This window comes from Neodiprion virginianus, chromosome 1 (assembly GCF_021901495.1).
Source record: "Neodiprion virginianus isolate iyNeoVirg1 chromosome 1, iyNeoVirg1.1, whole genome shotgun sequence".
In the NCBI taxonomy this organism is placed as follows: Eukaryota; Metazoa; Arthropoda; class Insecta; order Hymenoptera; family Diprionidae; genus Neodiprion; species Neodiprion virginianus.
The window spans coordinates 5,939,163-5,949,451 of record NC_060877.1 but is presented as its reverse complement, the minus strand read 5'-3'; the positions used below and the strand labels follow the sequence as shown (position 1 = coordinate 5,949,451).

Genomic DNA, 10,289 nt, shown 5'->3' with positions numbered 1-10,289 from the left:
ATTATTTTCCTCCCTTTGTTACAGCCGGGTGTTTACTAGCCTTCCTCTACGGCGTATACGCAGGTATAGGTATAAATTTGCCTGCGCTCGGGCTCTTTTTTCCTTCTATTAGGCTCTTCTGGACCAATTACCCGCGGACTCCATTAGGGACCGAAAGAAGGGTCTCCGGGTATAACAATTTGCGGAGAAGTCTGGATATACACGTGCCCGCGAGATCGTGCATAGAATCGCGGGAAATACGCCAAGCTATGGCCAGCTAGCGGCCGAAACACGCGGGCAAAGTCGATAAGTACATAAATGCAGCGCGGCGGAGCGCATGCCGTAAATTTGAAGCCTTTCAGGAGCTCGTTAGCAGAAATTGGAATTCGCACGTGCCGCGGAACGCAAATTGAATACCTTACACCATGGAATTTTAGTATTTTTCGAAATCAAAGAGACCGGTGTCACGGAAAAATAAAAATATACATATATATATGTATATATATACATACATATGTAAGATATAATGCCACTGTAGGTAAAGATGTGGGCAGAAATGCCCTCGGAGATTGATCTAAATCACAATAGACCTAATAAGATGCCTACGGGAAGAGCGGCGAACTCGGGCCTCTCGTCATTTCGCGGTGAGATGTGCATTGTGTTGTAGCTATTATTTTATACCACAAAGGACCGACGAGCAAGCTCGCATGACGGAATTTTCAAGAATTTCTCTTGATCTTTGGCGTCGCGTATATGCTAATGACAGATGGCTCTCCACTATTTTCTTACGCCTCTGGGATCATTCTGATTTCACCTACAGATCTTAATTCGTAATTTACTAACCGTCCCGCAAGTACGGCCTCACAATAGCTCGTCTCCAAACACACTGACGAAAATATTTTCACGTAGATAATTTAGGGTGAAACAGAAATTTCACAAAATTCGCCGTCTCCCCCAAAGTCATACCAAACGACTGTTTACACAAAAGATTCCGGAATGATCAACTCCGTGCGTTTCCATCCGTGGTCGTAAATTTCTCTTTCTCGGGAACATCAAACCTACTTCGATGGTAAGTACGGAACTGAAAAATTACAGTGGATCGAGCAGTCAAACATCGGAAACCATCTGTTCCAGTAGCGAAATTTGACAATGAATCATATTTGCACATTCATTACAAGACCAGAGAATCTACTTATTACAGGCATACTTCTTGTCGCATTGTCCTCGGATGAATTCGTCCACCTCTCGATCTTTTCGTTATAAAAAACAAGCAAAACACACCTGCAAGGACATTTGAAATACGTAACCGTGAGAAAAATCTCTAAATTCAAACCGGTCACGGATCACAATGTATGGAAGTAACATCGTGAATCTGCTATAAGAATTCCTGTTTTTTAAATCAATATTTCGAGGGTCGAGTTGGGGTCGGGTTTTGAAGAGTTTTTAATATTTTTATAGGTGTGTGATTCGAAATGCATACCTCAAAAGCGTCTACATATATCTATAACCACGCCTCGCACAGTTGTCTACGTCAAAGCGGTGTTCGCGGAAATAATGAATCGCAGGATGTTATCAGGCGATAACGCATCGGGTCCGTCCAAGTCGTAGTATGAAAAAGAAAAGAATAAAAACATAGAGAGTAACGCTTACGACTTGTTTCAAAAATGGAGTTTCGTGTGAAGTATACCTACGATTCGAATTCTTTCATCCCGCAAGGTCCGAGAGACAGTCAACTCGATTTTTTCTCGGCTGACTGCAGGTTAAAATAGACCCACATCTACACAGCCACATAATACACACCTTCGCGGTAATTCTCAAGTGTTATTCCGCGCCTCGTTCTTCTCTCTAATAACGCATCGCGATTGACCCGAGAGGATACCTGCGACCGCGTCGTGTAAGCACTTGGAAGACGAGGTTCAAACACGTGCTGCGCACCTATGACTTTAGGTATGCGTATACGAAAGGTCATCGAACAAATGTTCAACCTCGTATCCTCCGACAGTTGATCCCATCACGGTGAATGGCCTGCAAAAATAAAGTTGTTCGGCACTTGATCAGAAAAAAATGAGAACATCCACGGACGATGATTCAGGATTTCAAAACTCACCTTGTTGGTTGTTCGTTTTGTCGGCACTGGAAGTCACTCGTCCAAGCTGATCATTGCTCCGCAGTTTCGGTCACAAGATCCCTTCGAAATCTGGATGTAGTCAGCTGGTCCTTTATTTTTCAGACTGTGAAACTGAAAATCAATCATACGCGTACGAATGAACATATGAATTTTGATGCGAATCGCACAAGGTGGACAGGGGTGCCCGTCGATTGATGTAAGGGTAAAAAACAAGGCACCCTGAACAGGTAGCGGAGTCTCGGGCCTCTGAATGAGCTCCTCGATGTACCTGCCGACACTTTCACCTACGATCGACTTCCTCGCGCAAGTGCACAGAGCAGGGGGGGACATAGATGCCATGGGTGTATGGATAGAAATGGGCGTTATAGGGTGGCCGTAGTGCCTGCAGTGAAGATCAAGGCGCGAGAGGATCGAGGCGCCAGACCACCTGTTGCATTACCTCTGGGCGTCCCCAAAGTCGACGGAACACGAAGTGGGGAAAATCCTGGCATCCGATTGGTCCTGCGGCACGTGCTGCGTAAGGGTGCCTCGTCCTGGGATCGCATAAATCCTGGCGAGACTCCCGAGGCCGCTCAGAATCCCTTCGTTAGTCGAGCTGCGGTGTTGAGTATAGTAGTAGTCGGTACCTTATCGTCGTAAAAACTGGAGCATAAGCTCGGTCTTGTTTCGCCGTACCTAAATCGGCCAGAATAAAGCTCGCGAGATATTTGTCTCATGTCCTTAAAGCCAGTGCGCGGAGTTGACGTTTGGACCTGATAATATATCGTACAAAGGACACTTCGACTAGATAAAGACCAATAAGTATACAATCGTAAACAACAAAGTCGTGGAGATAAGTGCGAGTGGTTGTCATGGAATTGCAAGAAATGTTCCGATACGGATACCTCTTCCCACCCCAGGAAGACGTCCTCGCGACTTACCTCGAGCTTCCAAGCTACACGTACATCAAGGAGAAGAACGGATTGCCACCGGTGAGCACCCTCGGCGCATTATCGACGTCTCAGTGTCTCGCCTACGACCACAACAGCGACGGTTGGCACACACCGAGTCCAGCGGCGAGTCTGAGGTCCATAAGCCCGGCCACGACATCGGTATCCTCGGAATCGGAGACGTGCGCCTCGCAGCAGGACAAGAAGTACAAGACGTTGTTGGTTCCGGCTAAAAATCCTACGACCATGACGAACGATCTGCTCGAAAGATCCGTGACGAGAATTGAAACGGACAAGATGTCGTCCTCGAGGCAGAGCGTCGTGAGCACCAGCAGTGGCGGTCTTTCGGACAGGATGGACCTCGAGGAGAGCGACGCCGAGGACAGCGACATGGAACAAGAGTCCTGCAGCGAGCCTGCAAGGAGAGGAAAGGACGTTAGCACGACGGTTGTTCGTAAGAGAAGACTCGCGGCGAATGCCAGGGAGCGACGCCGGATGCAGAACCTCAACAAGGCCTTCGACAGACTTCGCACCTATCTTCCGTCTCTCGGAAATGACAGGCAACTCTCCAAGTACGAGACCCTGCAGATGGCCCAATCGTACATAACCGCGCTCTACGACTTGCTTCAATAGCACGATTCGCGCGAGTTTGTTGTTGTTCTTGTTGTTGGTTTCCCAGTTTTTTTTTCTTTTTTTTTTCTTTTTTGATCACGCGTACGTTCGACGTACGTTTACATTATACGCAGTACGTAGTGCCAGTATATACAAATTCTTATTTTAAGACTCCTGTGATACGCTAAAAACTGCACCTGACAATTATTCAGCCATTAGTATTTTACGTACGTTATTGTATATGTACGTAATTTGCTTAGAGTGTAAGCAAGATAAAATGAAAAAGAGACACGCGGAATTTGAAATTAATGATAACACACTGAAAATCGATATATGTATATATATATATGTATGTATATTTTTTATATAAGCCATTTATGTAAATAGAATACCTGATCTGTAAAGTATAATATAGGCCGGTCCAGACCAGCGGTGTAAATATTGTAACATATCGTTTTTGCGTATACGCAGATTATTTTGGTAACGTAGTTTATAAGGAAAAATCTCAAGCGTTTATGTATAACATACTATTATGATTGAGTAAAATACGAAATAAGCGATCTAGGCTAGATGTATATTTATATAACGTGACGAAAGTAACTTTCAACATTCCGTACGAGACTGAGAGAAATAAAACAAATAATTAAAAGGCAAAGGTGAAATTCGTCTCTTTACAATCCCGTCGTACGATGATACATTTATTCCAGAAAAATTTCAAACATCGTACAATCTCCGTCGCAATTTGAATTTTCCTCGCAGAGCGAAAATTGGAGGAGCTGTCGTAATTCCTTGTCTCGGAAATGAGAAAAAAAAAGGACCCGAGGAGAATTCTGGATACCTGGAGTTCTCCATTGTTGGAGCGGATCTTTTGACCGAGAGGACTGTAATTAGGCCTTCCTACCACAGAGGTAATATTCCACTTCCGACTTTTGCCAATCGAAAATTATAAGAGGACACGGAGGACTCTTAATTCCGGATAATCAATTACCGGAACAATCCACGCAGTGATAAAGTGGTACTCCAATATTGCGCGGGGATAGGGTATATTTCCAGCGTAGCTCGCCGGCCGTTTGAGTTAAGAAGGAAGGATATTTGAAAGACAAGCAGCAACATCGGTGGTCCCGTTGTCACCCGAAACCCGGTGAGACACATTGGTGCCAGGTTTCATCGCAATTTGAGAGCCTCTACAAGTCTCCCGCACCCCGTTTCGCCCCGCGGGTTATAACCCGCCCTGAAATCCCCCTGGCAGTGAGTATTTTTCGAGTATAGGAAACGCGCCTCGTACACGCGGCCCGGCGGGAGAAGCAGTATTTATCGAAAGTTAAGTAACACCCAGCGTGCAGGTCAGATATTATAATTAAGAACTCTGCTGCCCGCTTCCTGTCGAGGTGCTACAGGTTCCCCGTGTAGAAAGGACCCTCCAGTCCTTACCGCAAGCGAACCGGCTCTTCCTCAAGTTCGTCGTCGAAGACCTTGCGGCACCGCACGTCGATTCGTCCCACCGTTTGACACAAATTCGAGACGACTGCCAACCGAGATCGCCGGAGTCCGGATCCTCTTGACCGCACGAACCTTTACAAATTTTGACACGTGACTAAACGAGCCGGAAAAACTTCCTCGGATGTGTTATTTTCTATCTTCGTAGCCGCGTGTCTTATAGAGTCCTGTAAGAGTTCCCACTTCCAGCATGGAAACCATAGACCACCTCCCGCGGCAGCTTTCGTTCACATTTCTCTTTTTCCTTCGTACGCTGGTATCATTTCCGTTTTCACAACTATCCTTACGTGTGAAGGGTTTTCGAATGCTTTACGGACCCCCAGGAAATTTCCGTATTTTAAGAAACAAGTTTACGCAGGGCACCGAAAACTTTGAATTCTTCATCGACAGGTTTGACGTTTTTTGAATTCTAGTCAGTTTTATATCCAAGCCCGAACATTGAGTCATTTTCCTGAGAATATTTAATCTTCTCTTCAATCGTATCAGAGAATTTCTTTTTCTCTTTTCTCAAAACCCATATATCGTACAATTGATTTCCATTCTGTACAGACAATGAAAATTAAGCTGTAAATTATTTACCATTTTGTTAAAAAATCTCTCAAATTTCTGCAGTAGTAAAATTTGTCCAAATTCGAGTAAAAATCTCGACGTTGTACGTGAAAGACAATTCGTTGGAAACATCTATGACCGTGAGAGATAATCTGGGTAGTGGAAAAATGATCCTTTTAAGGAGTAAAATATCTTCCCGGGAGAAGAGGGACGCTTATACATACGTATAGTATGTATAACGCGTGGAGAATCGTTACTTCGAGAGCAAAGTAACAGGAGGTTTAATACGGCGGTGCAGGGTGCGAAACATTTACGATTCGTCGTGAAACTGCACGCATCTTTACGAGTTCCGTGCAGTATCTAATTGAATGGAACTTGTAAGAGCGGAAGGAAGAGTCTCTGAGCGTAGCGCGGCGCATGAGAGCTGCAGCGATTTGCAGATTTACACGTGAATATGCAACGCGCTGATGCCGAGGATTAGGAGAGAAATTAAGCTTTACTACTCTCTAATTCAACCTTGCGCAATAAAGGAAACCTTCGTCGTTACAATGTCCGAGTCTTGCCCACCCGGCTCCGGCTATAATCTAGATTCTAGAGTTGGAAAACACGCAGCGGCGATTTCTTCGGGAAAAATTTCTCAACCAAGCAATTCCGTTCCGAGAATCAACTATATGACTTTGAAAATGCGCGTGGAACGAAGTCGTGCAAATTTTCAGAGTAAAGCTCGGGGCGAAATTTGTTAGTTCTATCCACAACTTGGACAAGCGCGTGTTGACCGTTGTTTAAAATTTAACCCTGCAAGTAGAAATGTGTCAAGTTCTCCTAGAAGGCGGTAAAGGTCAAATACGGAAGAATTAGTGCGTGGTTATAAATGTTGGTGAAAAAATTCCTCCGAAACTGAGCACAAAATTAATCCAACACGGGTTTGTCGAATTCAACCGAAGTACAAAATAACGTCTAATGCGTGGAAATTGGATAAAAAATAAAGTGGGAACCAGTAGCACAGATAATATTGGATAAAATTATTTAGCGGGCAATTGAAATCGGCGATAATTCGTTCATCTGGCGCCACGTATCGCGGGCACGATAGTTGCCGCAAGGAGTGAACTTCACCTCGAGGAGTTATTAGTAAATTTACGAGTAAAGTTACGGCCCGAGAAATCGCTGAGATACACGTTCACGCTGCGTCGCAAAGTGGTTCAAGCTTTACCCGTAATGCGTTATTCGTGAACCGAATAATAGTTATAGTCGAGTTTCTAAGCTCGTCCGACACTTCTGCAGCACATACTTCAACTCCAAGTTCTCGGTTCTTTACCTTTCCTTACCGCCCTTTTTTGTACATTTGCTTCTAGGTTATTACCGTTTTACTATCTCATCCGCAGGCTCAACATCCGTGCCGCGCATAAGGTCGAGTGAAATTCACTACTCAGACATTATTCCATGTCTGGTTTAAGGTATGCAAGTATGTACCTATTTCGCCACGCGTGAATAGGTTCCGAAACTGTATTATAGATGTTCACACTACAGACGCGCATCTCCTCAAATTATACCAATTTCCTCGTTCGCGGAGAGATTTTTTCATTTTCTTTTTCTTTTTTTTTTCCCTCCACCACAATTCCCGAATAAGACTATGGGCGTTCTCTCTCAAGTCTTCGTTCACAAATCGTTTTACCGGTACTCGGAGTGACTTTAACGTCTTGACCCTTGAACCCGAATGACCTCCATCGGTCACCACGCGATGTACTAACCCTGATCCGCACCGCGATTTCTCACAGACGGTTAATTCTCACAATGTGATTTCTCAAGGATTCCTCCATCGCGACGTAAAGTCGGTTTTGGCATACTCCTGTGCCCTGATATTCTTTTTCTTTCATCCAGAGTTCATAATACGAAATAAGTGACGAGAAAGGAGCTAAATATTGAAAAACCAACTATATTATCGCGTGTAAACGATGGTCTTTTACTTCGTTTTTTCAAAGGCTTGATCCGGCGCATTCAATACTCCAGGTACCTAAGTTTTGCCGTGGTTAATGAGATGCGAATAAGTTCAACCGCCGGTCCAAGGACCCACTCAGGTAAGGCGAGCAGGATGGGTCGGCTATTACCTTAGACAAGGGTACAAAAAAAGTCGGTCCGAGATGTTGGGAAGATGCACTCAGCGAGAGCCTTCAACCGGCCAATCCTTTCCCCGATTTTCCACTTTTTTCTCTCAAAAAGACTCGCGGTATAACCGAGCATCGCATCGTCGGAATTGCAGCTTCCGCGATTGAGAGCGCAGTGAATAATCTCGTCTCGATTTTGCAAATAGTGAAAGACCCGCTCCGCGTGAGAGTAAATAATTGTAAACGAACGGGGAAGATCCCGGGCGTCGAGTGACTTGCGAGCTTTTTAAAATGGGCCGAAAACGGCGCGTCGGGATACCTGAAGCCATAAGCAGGCAGCTTTTAATCACCGATAATTATAAAGCGCGAGCAGAAAACCCTAATCCGTCTGATCCACTTAATAGCAGAGGCTTCGACGAGGACGGCGATGATCGGCCGGTTATTTCTAAGCGTGCCTATTGATATTTTGACGAGGTAAGCGCTGCTTCGTCCTCCTCCCATCTCTCAGAGGCATTAACTCGGTCCTATCATCGCGCGAAGGAAGGAAACCTGGGAATTTTATTCCGCGCAACGGCTAGGCATTATACCTGTATGAATCTGTCAGACGCGTACGTCACTGCCCTAATTGACGAAGACATCGTGTGTAGGCGTGTAACACACTAGATGAACAACGGAAGCAGTCACCCTGCACTCGAATTGAATCCATCGACAATTAGACCGAGCCAGCCACTGTAATATGCGATATACTCACCGGAAACTCCGACGCAGCTGCCAATTCGAAGCCTCCGTCGATCGGCACCATCACTAAACTAACGTCACCGACGTCAAACTGTTCACGGTCAATATTCGACTGAAGAAACGAGCGACTGTCCGAAGGTTCGACTCTGCCGTATCAAAACAAACGGGGCGGGTTGAATATCCGAGTTTCAAGCGTTCCGAACGCGCTAAATTTTGAATATTTCGTGCTGATACTTGAAGTAAAGAAATTAAACTTTGACGACGCATCAAAGTTTGGAATGGTCCGAAACCCGAAGCTCAAAATTCCGAAAGTGCAGAGTGCCGAAAGGACGTAACTCCGACAAGTCAAAGTTCCGAAAATGCGAAAACGAAAAAATTTAAAAATCTGTAACATCGAAATTTCGAGTGATCGATGATTACCAGTTCTGTGAATTCCCGACTTGGTGAAATTGCATCACTTTGATCCTTCTTTGTTTCGGATTTTTGGTTTTTCTGATTTTTCACACCTACTCGTTGAGTAAACTACGCCGTGTGAGTTTATTTTAATTTTATTTTGAATGTAGCGAACTTCAGTTACACACGACAAGCTCTGCGTTTCGGTGAAACTTGAAGAGTAACCATTCCTGAACCCTTGCACACTTCTTTACGTGTGTGTGTGTGTGATTTTTTCTTTTTTTTTTTTTTTTTTTGAAATACCCGGTCGGAACTCACACGAAGCTTTGATGTACTCGACGACGGCAACACACAGAGATTGGACAATGAATCGAGGCGGGATGCGCCGACGGGGGTCCCTGTCCTCCCGTGGGATCTGCAGGATTTCGAGCGAAATACGAACCACGCATCGGGAGTCCCGCGGACAGCCGAGGAAGAGGAAACGGTTCGCAACGTGGTTCGGGATGATAGTGACGGGCGTGCGTGAATTCGGTTCGCAAGATTTTGAAAAGCGCCACGCAGCAGGAAGCTAATTCCTCTTAACCGGTTCCAATTTGACGATACATATATCACCGCTCACTCCCCAAATCGAAATAATTTCTCTTCCACCTGGCCGCGCGTTATTCCCTCGATTTTACGGGGATTCCAATCAAAACTCCTGTTCCCTTTATCTTCCCGTATTCGTTTCTACTTGCCTGGTACTTTACGCGAGTGAATTTGGCAAAGCGTGCAAATTTTTTTTTTACGCTCATTTTATTTCCTACGGATCGCGTAGCTCGCGCGGACGTGTCTGAATTTTTTTCTTCTTTCTCTCCGAAAACTGTCCAACAAACTACGTCATATTTTTGCTCCGGCTTTTCGGAAGATGATCGTTTCACCGATAAGCAGCGCGGTGAAAATTCCGAATCTTGATAACCCTAAAGAGATATAATCGGATTACCTGTTCTTCGGGAACCGTTCTCCCCCCGTCCTGACGGCTTTTAACCACGATCTGAGATAAAGCGAGGAACCCGCTGAGCGCGCGATCTTTGATTTCCATTCATTTAATTGGTACAGTTTTAAATCACCTGCAAGACGACCAAGAACGTACTTACACTCGAAACCGCGAGGCTCATTTTGACTTGAAGAGAATATTTTCTCTCGCGACGAGCATTAGGACGAGATAAACAATAATATCATTCAATTCGCAGGTTCGCATTAAGCCCTTTGGAATCGAACTGCGAAAAGCTGTAAGGTGCACATTGTACAATTGATCAAATACGCAACAAGCACAAAATTTCACCGACGACATTTGCACTCGGAGATGGAAGAAATTCCTTACAG

The 10,289-nt window shown here is 45.0% G+C and overlaps 1 protein-coding gene across 1 annotated transcript; it reads left to right on the top strand.

Annotated features, from left to right (window-relative positions):
• Window positions 1-2,586: 2,586 nt before the first annotated feature.
• LOC124297205 (protein atonal-like) lies at window positions 2,587-3,707 on the top strand. Its single transcript, XM_046747976.1, has one exon. The coding sequence runs from the start codon at window positions 2,959-2,961 to the stop codon at window positions 3,667-3,669; it is 711 nt and encodes a 236-aa protein (XP_046603932.1). The 5' UTR covers window positions 2,587-2,958; the 3' UTR covers window positions 3,670-3,707.
• The last annotated feature ends 6,582 nt before the right edge of the window (window positions 3,708-10,289 follow it).

Bases quoted from the DNA above. Each gene is read 5' to 3' on its own strand.
- LOC124297205 (XM_046747976.1), top strand. From the start codon at position 2,959: ATGGAATTGCAAGAAATGTTCCGATACGGATACCTCTTCCCACCCCAG.